This window comes from Barbus barbus (assembly GCF_936440315.1).
Source record: "Barbus barbus genome assembly, chromosome: 3".
Taxonomy (NCBI): domain Eukaryota; kingdom Metazoa; phylum Chordata; class Actinopteri; order Cypriniformes; family Cyprinidae; genus Barbus; species Barbus barbus.
In genome coordinates, this window is record NC_136731.1 from 36,864,726 (window position 1) to 36,885,981 (window position 21,256).

Below are 21,256 nucleotides of genomic sequence, written 5' to 3' on the forward strand. Positions count from 1 at the left end.
TCATTGAACACGTGAGGAGAGTGAGCCGAGGTGACTGACAGAAGAGTGAGGTGAGACAGACAAGACGATGGCAGAAGAATTTCAAAACGAAATGTAAAAGCGCCTGTTTAAAAAATTATTTTGGATTTTGAAAAGCCTGTTGACCTGCCATTTATCTAAGGTGATATTGGAAGTTTTTTTTTTAACATTCGTTTCTCATTTATTTGGTTCCACAGTATTTGCTAGTTTTTATTTTATTTAAACTGTGTGATTTTCCCCCCAAGTGAAAGTAAAATGCGCACGGTGCTTTTACATGCAAAGGAAAGTGGGAAAACTCAAACAAACTAAAAACAAACAACTGTTTGATGCAGAATTGCCGCAAATTCGAGGAAAAGAGGGAAAACTCAAACGACCCCACCACCACGGTAATACCGGTATTGTCACACGTCGATTAACCGGTGGGAAAATTTCCTCACCGTCACAACCCTATTCCCTATGCGAGGAGCCAGCATGCGGCAGGGGCTGCTCTCGCCCAGCAGCCCCGAGACGAGTGATTACCTCCACAAGCTCCTCATACTGGGGTGAAAGAGGGGGTGCGACGTGTTCGGCGCCTCCCATGTCAACCTCCTCAGAGGAAGACAAGAGAAGCACCGCGGCCGCTGCCCGAGGGAAAGTAACCGCCAGACGTGCTTCCGGACTCGGGGAGCGGTCGCGGGATCCAGCAGGTGAGGATGGAGATAAACGATCGCTCGTCTCCGATCCCGTTGCGAACCCCACGAGCGCTGTCTCCGCTCTGCCTCAGCGAGAGCGGGACCCGCGCTGCGGGGAACGCCAATGAAAGAACCCTCTCCTGAAAAGAGGGCCTTTCGGGAGCGAAGCACACGCAGAGGAAAACCCTCACAGTGCGGACAGTCAGCCCCCTCGAGGGCTGCCTCCGCGTGCCTCGCTCCCAAGCAAAGCACACACAAGCTGTGTGTATCCTCCGCACACAAATAACGTTTGCACGGAGGCACACATAGCCTGTATTGCGCCTCACTCCTCCCAAACTTGGTTTTACAAAGCCTCTTTGACATTGCAAAACGGACAGACAACAGTAAACAAGACTTACAAGACACAGAGCGCTTAGCTGAATGACAGAAAGCTGACGCCGGTTTCACCGCACGTGCTTTTATACTAGCTGGTCATTACGTCACCTCGCCCGTGATGTCCCTCCCATCCATTGGACAGATTTCATTGGTATTCAGAGCCGGTTACGCTGTAGGCGTTCCCCAAAGCGTCTCCTGACGCAGCTCGAGTTCCTGAAGAGGAACTCCTACATTCTTTAATGAAACAACAATTTGTTTCCAGATCTATAAAAAAGCAACCTTTTAGCAATAAAACCTTCCTAGCAGGGCCTAAAATTAACACTCAAAAAGCGCCAAATGCATGCAAAAATCAGTGCTGGCGAGTACATGAAGCAGTGTCACTTGCCAGTTGTCTTTTTTATTAATGCTTACAAAGTCTGAGAACGCGATATGGCTTAGCGCGATTATCAGATCGCAAAGACTGCGCTATAATTATGCAAAATGCAATCTTCCTAGTAAAAAGCGGTTAATGCAGAAGTTCATTATCATGAAACTCTATAGATGCTCTTACAGTTCACAGTTCTCACACTATGACAGCTGTGATTTATTATTGCTGTTGAAGCATAAAGCTGTCGCTCAATGGCCATGAAATACTCATACTTACCTATTAAACACTGCAGCACAAGTCTAATTCATCCATTTACTGGCTCTGTGGTTTAGACTATAGAGCTCAGACTAGAACAGGCACGTTAACTTTAGACAGGATGTTATGCTAGTCAAAAGTGCTGACTCATGACAGTGTGCATAGTAAACACTGTGTTGTGCACGCTAATATGTGCATATGTAAATCAGAGCAGATTTAGATTAGAATCAGACTTCAATATGCAACACAAGCGGTTTTTTTCCTGCATTGAAAGATTACTTTCTAGTGATAGGCTGACAGCATCGAATTTAAAACTGACACGCAAGCCACAATTACAAGTGGATTTGTGAGACTAAAATAGTTCAAGATGTGCTTTCAAAAATAAAAACATTAAAGTATCCATACCAGAGAACCATAATCTAATCATCTGTGTATTCACATGTAAGTCTGTGTATGTGTGTGTGTGCTGGCATTATTTCATTAGTGTGAGCATGCGGTTCACAGCAGTGACAGATAAGTCTACACAAAAAGCCCTTCCTGTGGGATTGCTATGACACCATGGAGACCATGAAGACATGCTTGCTGTTTAAGTGTATGAGAGACATTGAGAAAGAGGAAGAAGCAGACAGCTTGTCGAAAATTTACAAATGATGATAGAGCAGAATAACATCCTGCCAAGTACAGGATCACCTGCCGCTTGATACATACTGGAGCTCTGCACTCGTCTTCCCTGATCTTATTCCAAGATACAGCAGGACGAAATGAAGCCTTACGCAACACATGCATTCTTAAAAGCAGCATTAAAACCCTACACACATTCTGCAGTGTGACTGAAGTTGTTCACTGATCCCTTTAATTTTTACACACTTGAAAGGAGTGTTTTCCTGCACCCTTCCCCCTTCTTCTCTCGTCTTTAGTTGACACACATCAGTTTCTCACATAAATAATCAGTAGACTAGAAGCATTTTACGATATAAAAACTAGGTGAACATATGCAAAACCAGAGAAACTGACAATGCAAGACAATAAGAGTATGCAAAAACACATCTGTGGAATAGGAACAGCAAAAAATAAGTCCTGGCAAATTAAATAACACAATTACACACATACGTGCACAAATTTAAAGACAAGGGGAGAGATCCAGAGCAGAAGGACAGCTTAAGCTGGCCATATGTTTTCTGTCTCTAATCATCTAATGGGATGTCCTTTGAGGTTTTAGTCTTCTTAAATTAGGACCATGTGCTAGAGGACAACGTGTTACATCTGCTGAGCAAGAGTCATTTGAAATCAATATTATTTGCAGTTTACATCCAGTCTTTCATGACATGAACAGGAATGATGTATTGCCTTCATAACCCTGCAATTTTACTCCTCCACCACCAGTATTCAATAACAAAGCTTGATTAACATTCTAGCATTTGAGAAACATCTGCAGTCTCACTGAATTATCTGATCTATAAAAGCACAAACATTTTTTAAAAGATGTGAAAACATCTTTAGAGAGGAAAATCGGGTATCCGGTTTTAAGGGCATTACTAATGAGCTCAACAACAAAAGCTTCCACTTGGCTTCTTTCTTGTATAATTTTCTCTCTCTCTCACTTTTTACCTGTCCCTGACTACACAGGCAATTTTAAGTGTGTGTTTTTAATTAATACCATGTTGTCATAATCCTTGTTATATCCCCTTTACTTCCCTTGAACTGCCTGCAGGGCCAAGGCAGCTTGTGAAAACTGAAAGTGGCAGCTGATGCCAGTCGACATGGGAGGAATTTACCATTTTTTCTTTGTGAGACCTTCATCTGACATTGCAAGCAAATTTCACATTTCATACCAAATATATTTTGTACTTTGGCACAACATTTAATATTGGGTTTATTTAAATGTGGAGAGGAAGGAATGTGATTTCTACTATGGGGGAACCCCCCCTCCCACCAGACCGCTTGTTTAGGGCCCCCAAAAAGCTAAACATGCCCAAATAACTTTGCTCTCTAATGAGAAAAGAACATTTGACAGTGTCATCTAATGAACTCCTGAAGCAATAAAAATATCACTAATACTTTCAATATCAGTGGTTGCTGCCTATGCATCAATTTCTCAAAAATTTATCAGTGCAAACAGACTCTTAAAATCACTGACCCTGAAAAGACCGAATTCATACCTGCACATTTTCCCGTAGGTCTGTTGCTTCACGTAGTGGCTGGGTAGATGCCCTGAAGAGCTCATCTACCACTTTGATCCCTGTGGTCTTAGTGGAGGTGTATTCCCTTGCTTTGCGGCCTTTTCTCACAGAGAGACCCCTCTTATGGGCCTTGCCCCCACCTCGACGATTTGTAATGGCAACGTGAACAAACAGTGTGGTGTTACGCAAAAATTCCCCTGTAAGTGACTGCAGTGGTACGTGCCGGTAACCAGGAAGCAGGCACTCAAAAGGAATGGTGTACTGGCCAATAAATTCATCGCCAATGTAGTCATCATCAAGGACAACAAAACGCAAAGCAGCCAATTCCGGAAGGTTGATCTGGAACTCAAAGCTTTCATCAAAAATTGGATTGTCACCATTTTGAGAGACAGTTTTTGTGCGTTGTTCTGAACAGTCTGCAGGAATTCCGTGGATCTCCACGTAGATGTATGGCTCTACCACATCGCCTTTAGCAGCCGAGCCTCGAGGCTTTGGTAGGTTTTGACCACTGATCACTTTGATGTGGAGAAGTTGGGCTGAGACTCCCGGAAGTGAGTCACGAGCATTGGCACTGAAATACGACACCTCCTCACGCATTATAGCTGGACGCAGGACATAGCCACAGTTGCCGTTTTGCCTGAACCAACCAAGGTTCAAATCCATCATCAAGCCTGGAGTCTGGTAATTCATGGCCACGATTTGGCAACCGCACTTCCAGAAGTCCTGTGGATTCATGTTGCTAGCATCAATGCGCATGGGTGTAGGGTACACCCGTGACAGAAATCGCTTATTGTAGGAGACAAAGTCCTCAGGAAACTCATTGGCAAAGCGGTTGGCATCAACCTCGTTAAAGGAGCAAATCTCCCAATGCTTCTGTTCCCGTTTCGATGTCTCAAAGTCACGGAACTGAACAGACTTGCAGAGGGTGACTACGTCAGAAAGATCTTTGCAGAGTCGTAACCGTTTGCAGCCAATCCCGTTGAGCTGGTCCTTATCGTCTCCACCCATCATTCTCCTGGACATCTCAAAGCCTTCTTCTTCATCTGTGACCTCCCCTTCAGAGTCTTGCAAGTCTGAAGGCAAGCTCTTCCCTTTGATGAGTATCTTTCCCTTGAGTTTTTCAGGGGAGGGCAAGTAGTAATCCTCCATATTGGGAGGATCAATGTGCAGTTTGTCCCCAAGGATCTTCTTCAGGTGTTGAGCCATGACCCTCTGCTGGGGAACACTGCAGTGTGTGACAAGACAGAGGATTAGTGGATACTCTGAACTCTCAAAGGCATACTGGTTAATGACATCTAGAACTTTACAGAAGGCCAGCTGGGAGGCAACAGAACTACCGATATAGACCACGGGCTCACAGTCAGCGCCATCCCAGACTACAACCTCCAGGCTTCGACAACCCATGCGTAGAGCCCGAACGTAGCTGCTGAGGTCCGATGAGCCCCAATAGTGATCTTCCAAAAGTGAGGCGTTGTGGGAAGAGTTGATGTAGTAGTGTGAAAGGGGCTGCGTCATATCCTGACAAACATGCTGGTGCTGCGGGTCAAAAATGTGGCACTCTGCTGACAGGAGGTAGTGTGTGAAGCCATCTATGGACAAGTAGCCATTTTTACGTCCTTCAGCGGAGGGTTCGTACTTGTGCACAATCTCCCGACACATTTCCTCTGTGACTCCCTCGACTCCCTGCTCCACCTCCACAAAGAGCATCAAGTCCTTGGAGTCCAGGTACTCTTTGTTGCTTGAGAACTGCATCAGCAAGAAAAAGATCTCAGGACGTGTGCACAGTTCACAATAGGCCTCTACAAATGTGTCTAAATCGATGCCTTCACCATAGCAGTCCTTGGCCTTCTGAAGCTCTTTGAACTTCAGTTCAATACGGGACTCCCTCATGCCAGGATTGAGACCCTTGATGATTTGGGTGGCCCGGAATAGGTCGATGTGTCCTTGCCTTTCTGGATCAGCTAGCTCAAATACGGACCCAATCCAGGACGTTCTTACACTGGGTTGACTAGGCTCAACTACACCCACCATGTGCCGCCCGTATGAGACCAGGTAACGCAGTCCCATCACCCAGGTGCTCACCACATCTGCCGTGCTGGCGACCAGATCCAGGGACTCGTAGTTGTCTCCGTATATAATTGAGAATGCACACTCATCCGGGAACTGATCCGAGAGGCCGTTGCTGCGTAGGACGGGTGTTTTCTTTCCCAATCGAACTTCTTTGATGCTCTTGATCTCAAGCTTGGCCTTCTCTGAGTCTTTCTTTGATGGTTCCCAGCGGAGCCAGCACATGTCAGGGTCCAACAGGAAGTAACGATTGTACATGCGAGAATTGGAACGAACTTTCTTCATCTCACAGCCTTCCATCATGAAAGCCATGCAGGCAGCTGTGCTGTTCATCTTGCGGTCACTTGGCATGGAGCTGAATGAGACAGTCTTCTTCCTTGCCTGCCTCTGCTTTGAACCATCCTGCAGAAAGAGTACAAAGAAGGCCGATAAGTATATCTGACACACACAATCTAAAAAGCAAACATTACAGATAATTGTTTCTTATATAGGTTATCAAAGATATGGAACATACTAGAATGCCTATTTTAAAAATCACTATGCCTTGAGTTGGGATGTTGAAAGTTCTGGTGCTTTGTCACCACATAAATGCCTACTGAGGATTAAAAATCACCGTAAAGAGTAGGCTTTGGGGTGTAACAGTACATGTATTCGTTCGTACCAAAAATTTTCAGTATGGGTATTTCGGTTCAGTACGCATCTGTACCGAACAAATACAGCAATGTTTTAACCACTGCACAAATAGAACTTTATTGGAAAGTTCCAGTTTTATTTAATGTTGCTTCAAGATTAAAGATTTTTATTTGTCACATGCACAATTATACAGGGTATAACCAGCAGTGAAATGTACGATAATTTACATGTTTGCATGCATACAATTTATTTTTAAGTTGAGTGTTGATTATTATATTTAAAAATAAATAGTAATTGAATTTAGGTTTGGGTTCTGGTGTTAATTTATATGTAACCTTATAGTAATGTAAAAGTGCTCACTATAGTTTAGAGCATACGCTGAGGTCGATTTTTTATCCCTAAGAAATTTGTAATTATAACTGAATTTATTTAAAGAAAGAGCAATTTGTTCAGTAAACCACTGATTAATAATAAAAAAGCAATTCTATGCTTATTTTTCCCCCTGCAGTCCAGAAACCATACCAAACCGTGACGTCAAAACCAAGGTACGTACCGAACCATCATGTTTATATACAGTTACACCCCTACTAGGCTTATATCAGTATTGCTGGGGGTGAACAGAACAAGAACTATCTGAACATAACATAATGAAAAATAATTTCTATATACTGTTACTCAACAAAAACATAAATATACCTTCCATATCACTACATAATCAACCAACATTGATAATAATCAACCAACTAATCACTGCTCCTTCTTTAATTTTCTACAGAGCATGACAACAACACATGTTGTCTTTTCCAGGAAAGATATAGACAGATATTGACACTACTAATCAGTCAGGTGCAAATCAGTGGCAATAGGCTATAACACATTAACAAATTTACAACTATATACATTAAGGGAAATAAAGTAAATGGTGTGAGACAAGGCACAAACATGTATCAAAGGAAATATGGACAACTATTGTCTGGAATACATATAAGGAAACAACCATAAATACAATGCTATCTACACCTGCCTCAGCTACATAAAATCTAAAATACCCATTCTACCACAGGTCAATGTAATCTGTCACACAGCAATCAATACAGAACAGACAGGAAAGAGCAGCCAATAGCAGATATGCCACTTAAATCAAGCTTTTAACCTATAACCTCTGATAACGACCACTGAGTGTCCTTTAAAAAAAAACACACAGAAAAAACAATTACACACATTCATGCATGCTTTAGCACACATAAAAGAAAGAAATACAAAGTGCAGCGATATTTAAACTATCAAAGATGCTAAGTTGCTGTCTTCAGCTTCAATAAAAACTATAAAGTTTCTTCACAGATGAGACACTACCAATCACATACCAGCAAAAACAGCATGCATACACAGAAGATCAGAGATATGAATGTGTTCACTGCCAGAAGAAACATCAAAATAGATCTGATTACTTCTAAATATGAACTCCTGCTCTGGAGACTTTTCAAGTTGATGCACACGCACAGAGTAATACCAGGGGAATCTTCAGCCGGATCAAAACCATATCAAGCCCATATCACATCAACCCACCTCTGATAAAGAGGTCTGTTATGACAGCTGAGCTTTATGAACTCTTGACACATATGAATATCAAATCGCACACATTACAGGAAGCATTAAATGAAAATGGGAGTGTTGTGGAATTTAGTGCATGTTTGTTAGTTCTAAGCACATAATACTGAAGCTGAGCTGCAAATGTGAGTTTACAGTCTGAATTGAATTATAGATGAGACTGAAAATATATATATATATATAAAACACACTAGTGTTGCAACACTCTGCATTTTACACACCTTAGTCTTTTGATCCAGTTATTTTAATTAATCAAATATGACTCACAACCTCAGGAGTTTGAATTAGTGAATCCTTTTCTGAATGAACTCACTGAATCCATTAGAGTGGTTAATAAATCAACATTTTACTCTCTCTGAACTGTAAATTTTTACATTACTTTCAGTAATGTTGATCTGAAAATGAGGCATGTTTTGTGTAGATGACATCTATGACTATGTGATTAATGACACAAATTTCCAAGATTTCATAATGAATTATATTATCCTGTTGAAAAAACCAGCATATGCTTGTTAGGTATGTTTTGAAGCATAGCTGCTGGTTTGAGCTGGTCCTTAGCTGGTCATGCGCTGTTTAAACTGGTCCTGAGAAGGAGCTAGTTGCTTAGGACCAGCACATGACCAGCTTAAACCAGCTCAAACCAGCAGCTATGCTTCAAAACATACCTAACCAGCATATGCTGTTTTTTTCAACAGGCTAGTTTTTATTTGTATTTAAGCTTTATATTTATTTTATTTTAAAAGTCCTTTCCCAAAGCATTGCTAATTAAACCAATGTTGCTGGTTAAAATGCTCAAGCAAACTGTTGAAGTCAAACAAACGATTTCAACATTGAACACTTCAAGTAATGTGTGTGTATTTATATTCAAACAGACTTGTAGTGATTTGTGCTAGAGACCTGATGAAATGAGCAAAACAAACTCAAAAAAGCCAATTTCTGGTACCAGGCAACTTAGTTCAAAAGGTTGAGGGTCGTATTTCATTTCCTGGAAAATTCAGAGTTTATTTCGGCACTTGGATTATTTTGGCATCGCTACACAGGAAGTCATTTCACCAAGCCATGTGCATGTTATTAGGAGTGGATCCGTGAGGGTCGTCTGCACATTAGCCTTGTTTCATAACACAGCTGTGTTTGCCCTGAACTGTTGAAGGGTGTCTGCATGCAGACTGCTCCTGAATGAGAATGACAATGTCAGCGCATGTTTGAGAACGTCTCCATGTGATGAGGAGTAACTGACAGAGAGGTTAAGGGTGAGGGTGCACCAAGCTGACAGAGAATTATTGTGCACTGACCTTTGTCAAAGGATAACAGAACATATATCTATACGCAAACCCACACACAAGACATGAGAAGGAACACGACTGTCTTCACTCACAGCTATTTACACTAGTCAAAGTGTCAGCACGTCTGTGTCTGCTACAGGAATACATATACATATCCTTGTCGAATAATCTGTTCCTCCTAATATGTGACTATAGGAAAGAAATAAATATCTCTAATGCCTTTAATGATTCTCCTGGACAGCAATGACATTAAACAGTAACTTCTTAAGCGGTATCGTCTCTTGCTATCCAGTAAAAAATAAAAAAAAGATAAGTTTACTTGAGAAGCAAAATTGTGAAATATAAATATCAAATGAAAATATCAGTGATATCAGTGAGCAAAGAAAAACAACCTCTAAGCAACTTCTGTTTAGTTGGGTTGGTATTTTGACATAAGCAATGAGAAGGTTATTCAACATAAACAGTTATTTTCATGCTGTGGCTCAATTGCTAGGAAGGCTAATTGCTTCATTTGAAGAATAATGAACAGGTGAATATCAAAAAGAAAGCCTTTGCATATAGACTTATATCTGTGTTTTTGATAAGCACTTCAGTTGGTGAAAAAAACACTCGCAAATGGTTTTACTTTGTGAAATTGATTCAAATCACAGCAAAGGACACACACATTATGATCAAGTTCAAAGAGGTTAATTTGTCATGTTACCATGAAGGAAACTGGAATAAGAGGATAAAACATACATGAAAGCATAAATGATTCTGATGTATACACTTTGAAATTCTTACACTCTCAGAAGGGTACAACACTTTCAAAAGGTACTAATGTGCACACTTTAGACACTTATATGTACTTTTAAGCTAATATTTTGTATCATTTAGCAGCAGTAAATAAAATACAAAGATGCGCCTTTTAGCTTTTGCACTAGTGACAGCTTTGTACCTTTTTTTCCAAGAGTGTAGGAGCTGCTCAGACTGAGAAACAGTTTAGTATCTAACCTAATTTAAGCATATAGGTTGTGGGATGTTGATAAGAACAGGAGGGGTCTCTCTTGTGTTATCTACTATGCACTTGGCTCATGTTTTTGGAATTATTTTTATGTTTTTCCAGCTTGTGCATGTATCTACTCCAAAGGGACCAATTAGAGTGCTGTTTGTGATACCGCACTGGTCATACTAGCTCAATCCCATGTGTGCGTGAATTAATGTATGTGCACGGCACACAGTCAGTATGTGCTTTATCAGTCAGTATGTGCCTGTAAATCAGTTATGGTGTGTTTGTGTACGTGTGCGTGTGTGTGAGTGTGATTCTTTTTAGCTGCAATGCAGGTTGCAGTCAAGGATTGTGCGGCGTATATAAATCCTTTAACAGGTTTCTGTCTCTCAACATTGTGTATTTCCATTCTCTCTTCGATTTTGCATTATTAGATGCAGATGTTTCATTGACATGCTTTGTTTAGACAGTCGATATGACTAACACATACCTGTGATTTTTTCTTCACAACATTCTGTGAAATTTTACTTTATACTGCCAATTAAATTAACAAACAATCATTCAGTTTAGCAGTGCTTTAATTAGTTGTGAATTCTGTAACTTTGGAATTAAGTAATAAATAAACTGAGCACCTGTTCTGAGTCATTAATTACCTACACAGATTATGCTTATAGATACTTCTTAGAGATGATCAAGCTGGCCTTTTTTGATATTTTTGAGTTTTCTGATTGGTCAGAATGTCTGAACGCAAACAGTGCATGCATTATGATGGAATCATCCTTTAGGAGGCAAATGATTGGCCTGTGTAAATGGATCTGAGCATGGTCTCAAGTGTGTGGGTGTGCTTTCTAGACACTGTGTCACTTCTGAAAGCAATAGCCCTAATGGTTTGACTTGATATTTATATTGCATAATGGTTCCATTATATACACTTACATTCATGCATCTGGCACATTCTTCTATCTAAAGCGACTTCCAGTGCATTCAAGGCATACAGTTTTTTCAGTTTATGCTTTCCTGGGAATCAAACCCATGACCTTAGCATACCTCAAGTCACTTAGCTGGAGCTATAGGAACACTGTACACTGTACTCCGCATATAAAACATAGTATGACTGACTCTAAATTGTAGTTGAGCTGAAATCAAACGATTGAACTGCTCATCATTTGAATTCTACTGTGCCAAATCATGTTGTTTGGCACCCACATAAAGCCTACAGTGAACTGATTAAGTATATTATATGGCACAAAAACTGTTGCAAATCTAAATCTAAATACTATTATTATTAATGATTATTAGTAGTAACTATTTCTTTTGAAGAACACCAGTGTCTTTCTTCAAACTGATGTTGCCGTCATTTTGTAAACGTAATAAGCCACATGTGAATTTTTCTTCCTGTAATATACACTACTACAGAGACAGAATAATGTCATTTAGTAGCTGTTTGCCAATGGAAATTAAACAGTTCCCTTGTGTCTGTATATTGTGCTTTTGTATGTGAGTGTTTTTGACTGTGTGTGTTGTGTTATTCACATTTGTGTGTATGTTAAAAATGCACGAGAGCCAGTTTTAGCAAACTCACTCTGCTAAAATTACAGACTGAGGAAATGAAACACAGTCCCAGACTGCAGACCAACAGTCTGAGAGAAAGAAAGGAATAGAGAGTTAAGAGCAAGTAAAAGAGAACATGGTGGGAGTTACAGAGAGTGAATGGAATTGATGTCAAGCACTGAAAATGTAAATTTTGTCCACTCCATTCAATCCTGTGTTCAATACATATTTCTTAGTAACAAACAAACAAACAAAAACATCTTAGATTGACAAACATCCCAGACTGGTTTTAGAGGGGTTTTGAGTTTTCAACTGGTCAGACTGGGAGACCGGCTTAAACCTGCTGCGACCAAAATTGTCAGTAGCGAATACACAAAAACAAAATTTATATTCTAAGATTGATCAGTCATTACTATCAGTATATTATACAGTAATGGCCAAAAATATCGGCACCCTTGGTAAATATAATCAAAGATGGCTGTGAAAATCTGCATTGTTAATCCTGTTGAACTTTTATTTAAAAAATTCACAAAACATCTAACCTTTCTTTGGATAATAAGAATTTAAAATGGGGGAAAATATCATTATGAAATAAATGTTTTTCTCAAATACACATTGGACAAAATTATTGGCACCCCTAGAAATTCTTATGAGTAAAATATCTCTGAAGTATATTCCCATTCATATTCACAATTTTGAGCACTCCAGGGTGATTATAAACATGAAATTATCCAGCCATGGCTTCCAGGTTTCACAGAAATATAAATAGGAGGGAAAACAAAGCCCAAATTCCCTTAATCATCCATCACAATGAGAAAAACCAAAGAATATATTTCTGATGTGCAGCAAAAGATAATTGAGCCTCACGAATTAGTGAAGTGGCTTTAAGAAAAGAGCTAGAGCAGTGAAAATTCCCATTTCCACCATCAGGGCAATAATTAAGAATTTCCAATCAACATAAAATGTTACGAAACCGCTTGGAAGAGGACATGTGTCTATATCGTCCTAATGCACGGTGAGAAGTAGAGTTTGAGTGGCTAAAGACGCTCCAAGGACCACAGCTGGAGAATTGTAGAAAATAGTTGAGTCTCAGGGTCAGAAAACCTTAAAAAAAATTGTCAAACAGCACCAACATCACCGCATGTTGTTTGGGAGGGTTTCAAGAAAAGTTCTCCTAGCTCATCCAAAAGCTCCAGCATATTCAGTTATCAGACACGACTGGAACTGCAAATGGGACTGGCTTCTATGGTCAGATGAAATAAAAAAATTAGCTTTTTAGCAGCAAACACTCAAGATGGGTTTGGTGAACACAGGGATAAAAAGTACCCCATGTGTACAATGAGATATACTGCTGTATTTTTGATGTTGTGGGTCTGTATTTTTGCTGGAGGTCCTGGACATCTTGTTTAGATACATGGCATAATGGATTCTATCAAATACCAACAGATAAAAAATCAATAAGTGACTGACTCTGTTAGAAATCTTATAATGGGCCATGTTTGGATCTTCCAACCGGACAATAATCCAAACACAAACCTCAAAAACAACACAAAAATGGGTCACTGAGCACAAAACCAAGCTTCTGCTATGGCCATTCCAGTCCTCTGACCTGAACCCTGTAGAAAATGAGTGAGGTGAACTGAAGAGAAGAAGCACCAACATTGAGCTGTGAATCTAAAGGGTCTGGAGAGATTCTGGATGAAGGAATGGTCTCTGATCTCTTGTCAGGTGTTCTCTAACCTCATCAGGCATTATAGGAGAACATTTAGAGCTGTTAAACTGGCAAATGAAGGTTTCAAAAAGTATTGAATAAAAGGGTGCCGTTATTTGTGGCCAATGTGTATTAGAGAAAAACATTTATTTCATAATGATATTTCCCGCCATTTTAAATTCTTATTATCCAATGAAAGGTTATTTTTGTGAACTTTCTTAAATAAAAGATAAAAAATGCAGATTAATTTTCACAGCCTTCTTTGATCATATTTACCAAGGGTGCCGATATTTTTGACCATGACTGTATACTGTATATCATTATAGTATTACCTGCTTATGGTAGTGTAAGTGATTTCACAGGTAAGAGCCAGAGTCCAGATCGAGACAGGACTAACTCCATACGTAAGATTAATATCCTGCAGAATGGCCCATTTTCATTCTCCACTTATACCTGCACATCCTTTCTGATGAAAGGAAAACAGCTGTACAGGTCAGACGCTATTTAATTCCTCATATATCATCTCACTGCAGATGACAGGCAGCAGACAAACCAATTTTGCTGTTCTTCCAGTGTGTGTATGAGTATGCATATATGATTAGGAAACTCATAAATGCCCTCACCCCTTCCCATTGTTCTCCATTTTTCTATTTTATTCAGAACTAATCAATACTGATTTAAGTAATCAGTCTCACTCTTTTTTAAAAGAGGATGCAGGGCTAAAATGCTCTTTTCCTGTGTGATTTGGATTTTTCTCTTTCTGTCTTTCAATATTTATAACGCTGTTTGTAAAACGCAACTGTATGCAAATGCGCCTTAATTGCTGTTGAAACATACACATGTACACAAATGCACACACACCATGAATGTGGAATAGCTGGTGGGTGGAATAATTGACAGGTATGCCTTACAGACACAAAGAGAGATAGATAGATGGATAGATGGATAGATGGATAGATGGATAGATGGATGGATGGATGGATGGATGGATGGATGGATGGATGGATGGATGGATAGACATTTTTCTTCGTGTGTTTTTAAGAGTGGGAATATTAAAGCATCCTTTTTTAGCGCAGAAGTCTTGGCTCGGTTCTGCTACGTGAGGGTTCCTCTGGCATGTGACGCGGGCCGCCCCTGCAATGGCATAACCCACGCACTGCTATAAATACATCCAGTACGGGTGCTCTGCTATAAATCTGCTCAGCCCACTGAACACCTCTGAGCCTTTGGATCTCTCCTGACGCTCCAACGGACCAGAACTTTAGGCCTCAAAGCATAAAAGATTTTTCTTAATCTTGCTGCCAAAATGCAAAGGCTACAGTATTCGGTTTCTTTTCCGTGCAGAGGAGGAACGAGAATAAACCCACCTTGACTCTGATTTGACAGATGCCCCATGTAAACTGTCACTGCACTCCATTGTCTTGATTGTGCTGTGTGTGCTTGGCGTTTGATGCCGCTGTTCTTTTGTGGCTTATGTTCCACAGAGTTTGCAAAGCACTGTTTTTGAGATCTGAACTGTTTCTGTAAGAACATTACATTTCCAAAAGCCTAAAATGTTATTTTAAAATGGTTTATGATAATTAGTTTTTCTATCTAGACTTTCTTCCCTTCTTAATATTTAGTACCCTAGTGAAAAAGTAATATAATGAAAATACATTTATTTCATACCATAGTTCAAATCTATTAACATATTTACTGAAATATCGTTCAGAACTTACCGATATAAAAATTATAATTAAACTTTCTTTGGCATACTACTTATGCATAATGCACATGTCTTAATATGAAGTCTAAAATGTGTTTTAATGTCACTTTTGATGAGGAATGTATGATCTTTGAATAATAATATCGGTCTTTAAATGCGAAATATTTAAAGTGTATCTGAAGTATAGCCTACTTGCAATAGTTCCACTTGAGCACGATCAAATTTATTAAGTATATCTTTAATTGGACTTCAGCACTACTTCCGCATAATTAAAGTGCATCAAGTACAAAATTAGCTGTTCCAATTTAGCAGACTTTACGTATAGCAGTTTAGTATACTAAAAGTACAATTGCAGGGCATTTTATTAAGTACATAAATATGAAAATGTATTTGCAGTGTACTTAGCATAAATAAATGTATTTTAAATACATTTAAATATATTTATTTTTCACTAGAGTAAATTAGAAAGTGAAGAATCATATCAGAACACACGTCTGACTGGAGCATTTGACCGCTTAAAGGAGATGTGTGTGTTAATGGTATTTAAACCACTCAGCACCAGCATACAGTAAAGGTGACCTGCTGACTACCCAGAATGCACTACGGCCACATATCAAGGCCACCTACCCAGTATAGCCCTGCACGTACTTGCTACTTCCTTTGGGAGAAGAAGGAGTGGCTGCTCAGTAAGTACCTCTGCAGGAGCGGAAACAACAACTCTTCTCACCTTGTTTCCCAAGGGGTCGACACAAACAGTGCAGAGTCTATCTGACCTGAATTCAGTTTCGCAGTTTCTATTACAACAGCATATGTGAGATGAACTGAATGAAGGAGGACCCAGGTTGAAGGAACAGTTTACCAAAAAAATGTAATGTACTCACCTTCAGGCAATCTAAGATGTAGATGAGTAAAGTTTCTTCACTGGAACAGATTTGGAGAAATTACATCATTGGCAAGCATTAGCTCACAAGTGGATCCACTGCAGTGAATGGGTGCCGTCAGAATTAGAGTCTAAACAGCTGAGTTCAAACACAGTCTAGTCCATCAATTATTAACTTGTGAAGTGAAAAGCTGCGAAACAAATTCATCATTAAGGCGTTTTAACTTTAAATCATTGCTTCTGGCCAAAATGTGACTGTTCTTGATCTGTGCATATTTCACTCCTGGTTTAGAAGAGTTGACTATTTCACTGGAGAGAGCAATATTATGGATAGAGGTCTTAGCCAAAAGCAACAGCTTGAAGTTAAAAACATCTTGGTGATGGATTCGGTTCTTACAAACACAGAGCTTTTCATTTCACAAGATGTTAATTGACGCTGGATTACTTGTGGATTACTGTGATGTTTTTATCAGCTGTTTGGACTCTCATTCTGACGGCACCCATTCACAGCAGAGGATCCACTGATGAGCAAGTGATGCAATACTTAATTTTTCCAAATCTGTTCTGATGAAGACACAAACTCAACTACATCTTGAATGGCCTGAGTGTGAAAAAATTCAGCAAATTGTCATTTTTAGGTGAATTATTCCTTTAACACAAATTAATGATTCATGGAAACCCTCGGCAACATTCTGGATCCAACATTTAGACACATTCATACATGCCTATGTACAATAAGTATAACCATCAGATTTAAACAGCATGCAAACAGCTGCATTCTGAGCAAAATCATAATTTAAATGAGCAAGTCCTACACAATAAAGACCTTTGTTTACAGAGTCAACAGCAGCAATTTTCCTTCTATTCAAAAGAAAAACAAAAACACACAAGCATACCTAACAATATGAATCAGAGCCAACAACTCTCATAGAATGGCAGGTCCTAAAGTTCTCAACACCACTCTAAAGTGTAAAAAATCTGTAGAAAGTATCCTCGCAGCCAGCTTTTGATAAACAGAGCTCACTTCTTCTTACCATAGTGCTCTGCATAGCGAACACAAGCATTGAAGCACAACGTGACTTACAATAGTCAGCATTTGCTTTCTCATTCTCAAAACGAGACCTCTCTCTGTGAAGAACAGAAAATACACTAAGACAGAAATAGAGATAGCAAAAAGAAATGAAACTTTGGAACAAGAGCCAGATACAAACTTGGACACATACACACAGTGAAGTGCGGCATTAGTCAGAGCTCTCCAGGGAGAGAAGAGAACCTGTTTGTATGTTTCAAAAGGTAAATGACCGTACATGACTAATTTAAACCTGTGGCAGAGCTGCTTTTAATGATGGTCTTTCAGCTGAGGTGTGTGACGAGTGGACGGCAGTGCTTAGTCTGGGGGAGGATGGCTGTACAGAATTAGCAAATCTGCACAAACTTTCCAAAAAGCACCTGCACATCATTGTCTGCTATTGAATGAAGAGTTCAGATGAGTGGAAAAACATGTACTGGAACAATCCACCACTGAACCCAACATAAGCTGATTAATTCAACATTTATATATCAAAAAGCAAAAATTAAGTTGCTAACGCTTTCTTATACAGCATTTCTCTTTCAAATGACATATATTACTATAATTACTTAGGCCCAAACATTCTTTATGCCGGTATCTGAATGCAAATACTTCTAATTGTGATTTTATTTTGTGTTCACAATGCACAAGTACACACTGCATTTTCTGCATTACCACAAGGTGCACACTAGTGGGTATTGACATAAAGAGTACACTGTAAAAAATATCAGTGAATTTAATGGTAAAAGACTGTAAAATTTCTACAGTAAAAACCTGTTAAATAATTAACGGTAAGTTTCCCTACTATATATGGTTAATAACTGTATTGTACATGTAATTTGACAGTAGTATACCATTTTTGGAAGTGAAAAAGAATGTATAATTTAAAGTGAATAACCATAAATTGCCATTCCCAGAGAATTCCCTGTTACATTTCAAATTTGATGTTTTTTGTTGAAATAACTATGTTTCTCTAGTTAACTATGTAACTCGGTTTTGTACATTAGGGTTGTATGTTACATCTAATGTTGTTAAATTAATGTTTATTGCATTATTTCAGTTTCATGTGTGTTACCATGATGGTGTTTAGTGTATATGTGAATGACACTGTGCACCTTCATATATATGTTTGTATTTAAAAGCTGCTTGTGATGGGCTTTGGTTCATTATGTTACTTTCTCATCACCGTCTGCTTTTGGTGGTTATCAGTGTATTACAAAGGTACAAAACAGATTTCAGTACTTCAATAGTTTGGTATATTAACAATATACCAGTTATTGAAATTGCGGTATTTAAATGTAATTTTAAGTTAAAACAGTTAAACCTAAAATGTTGCTACTGTATTTTTCACGGTAAAATTCTGGCAACCACAGCTGCAAGTTTTTACAGTAAATTTTACCGAATTTTTTTACTGTGTATTTTTCTAAAATTTCAGGTAAAATACTATCATGGAGGAGATACAGTTGACGTTTATTGCTAGCAGTATAGTGTGCTTTACATATGTTTAACAGGACTGTGTTCACATCTGAATTTGTATACTTGCCTGAAGTACTATGGCATTTCTTTTACATTGTTCAAACAAGTCCAAAACACACTGTACACAGTTTTATGTTTTAGCGCCGTGTCGCATTGATTTCATGCCGCATTTTTATTGGCTGGTTAGTAAACGTGGGTCGTAGCATCAAACACACTGTGCGATGATCATGCTGAATTTCTGACACTGTGAGATAATTATTGCAGTCTATCTTTGGTCGCAAGACCGTGACAATGGGCGTTTTTGAACCTCTCTCACTGTACGACATTAGAGCCCCGATTAGGAGCCACGATCACAGAAACGATTGTTTCACGATGCCAATCTTTTGTCTGGGACAGCCGAAAATCATGCAGTGTGTCTCAGGCTTAATGCAAGAGCATGCTAGGTTAAATTCACTGAACTCTTTATGATCTTTTGCTAGTTATTCTCTGTATTCTTCAAAGGTAAAAGTGTGTGCTGAAATAAAGCCTAAGATACCATTCCTGAACTTTTTCTCCTCAGAGTAAACAGACAGTATCTAGAAGAAGGGAGAGAGAAAGAGACAGGCAGAGAGTGAGTGAGGGAGATGTTTTTGTGTGCTTGTGCGCAGGTGTTGTGTTCTAAATCTTTGAGATGCTGCCAGCCTTCCACTAAACACAAATGTACTTTTTTGCTTTCTTCACACGGTGCGACCTCTTCTTGCTACACTACAGACAAAACTGCCTACAGCTGTGCTTGCTCTCACCCTCTCCCCCTCACACACATCGGCTTTATAAAGTAGAAATAATCATATTTGCTTATATATTTGCCAGAGTTCATCCTGTCAAAATCTGTCGGTTTATAGTTATTTTTAGACAGGCAGGTCCAAGGCTACTACCACACGCAAATGCTGCCTTTTGTTTTTTTATCAGACCTCACGAAACTTACTCTAAAGATGCAGTAACACTTGTTTGCGGGTGAAATCCAATCTTTTAAATAGGAATCCATGCCATGGAGTTCCTTACACAGATTTCACTCATGTTCAAGTTGGTCTCGCAAATTCATTTGAAGGTGACTTTTTGTCATTGTCTCATTGTAAAATATCAATAATGTGACTGAACCTTCATACAAAATACACCAGTATTTGATATTTGCATTTTATTTTTTCATAATATTTTAAAAAATCGGGATAAATACTTTAATTCACCGTAAAATATCAATAATGAGACTGTAGCTTCAGACAAAATTCACAAGTATTTTATTTTTTATTATTTTTCAAAACATCTGGGACAACAATTATATTTGTTGTCCCATTTGCTCCAAGTGTTTTTAGTTTAGTATTATATAAAGAGTAACAAACATCAAGAGATTGATTTTTTTTTTTTTTGTCAGAAGAGAAAAGGATGTCAAATTTTTCCATCACTCCCTTAGCCGTTGTCTTAGAAACACTCATGCAGCAACGTTAACCAGTTTTCTGTAATTTAATGCCAAGGTAATGTAACACAAAGTATAGTTATAAATGTACACTTTTTCATGGACATGGAGTAGCCTGGTATTCTAAATTGTCTAAAATATCTGGGTTTTGGCTTTGTTTTCCTGCTGTTTTCATACATGCTAAAGGTAATGTACATTATCGACCAAATTTGGCATGCAAAAGGTGGGATCTACAGAGAAAGGTCAAAGCAATGCAAATACATGTACATTTAATGGACTGTGCAGAGCATATCAGTAAAAACCAAAACATGCAAATTTTAGGCTAAAATTAGAACTTATGGTCACCCCAATTACCTACAGATTTACCAAACTCAGCCCTACTGTACCGGTCTTCTATCAGAATTTGTTTTTTAAGATCTGTTCCATACAAGGTCATTGATGCATGCACAGCCGTATCACGCATAGGGAGACCAAGGGCCCGCTGTCATCTGTAATGTTCAAAAACTGGGCCTGATGGAGGCTTATTTGAGTAGAACAGTAGCATTGATTAATGGCAGGAGGAAATTCTGCACTAATGCTCTGCAAACATTCCAACAACCCTCCCTCTTATGTCCTCCAAACGTTAAGTGACATTGAAGCAAGGCAATAGTAAAATGATTCCGACTAAATGATGATAAATCAATGTATGACCCTGTGAGGCTGCTCTGAATCCCTTTTAATACTCACCCTATATCTTTCTTTCTTCCTTTGTCATTTCCTTTTCTCCTGTCTATTCTTTCCTTTTCCTTTCCCTCCTTCCGTCCTCTTATGCCTTCCTTTTTTCCCTTCCTTTCCCGGTCAAGCATAATCACTGTTATCAAACACGAGCAATTTGTAATCATCAATCTGCCTATCTCTATTAGGACACATCTGTCATATGAGCCGTATAGCTGAATTCTGTCAATCTTTTGCAGGCTGTAGAGGTGTATA

The 21,256-nt window shown here is 39.0% G+C and overlaps 1 protein-coding gene across 1 annotated transcript in view; it reads right to left on the reverse strand.

Moving 5' to 3' along the window:
• Positions 1-21,256, reverse strand: part of LOC306849466 (inactive phospholipase C-like protein 2) — a 66,522-nt gene that overhangs the window by 21,371 nt on the left and 23,895 nt on the right. The window contains exon 2 of the mRNA XM_079384507.1: positions 3,846-6,335. Coding sequence (XP_079240633.1) covers positions 3,846-6,335 — 2,490 coding nt within the window. The remainder of the gene's footprint in view (positions 1-3,845; positions 6,336-21,256) is intronic.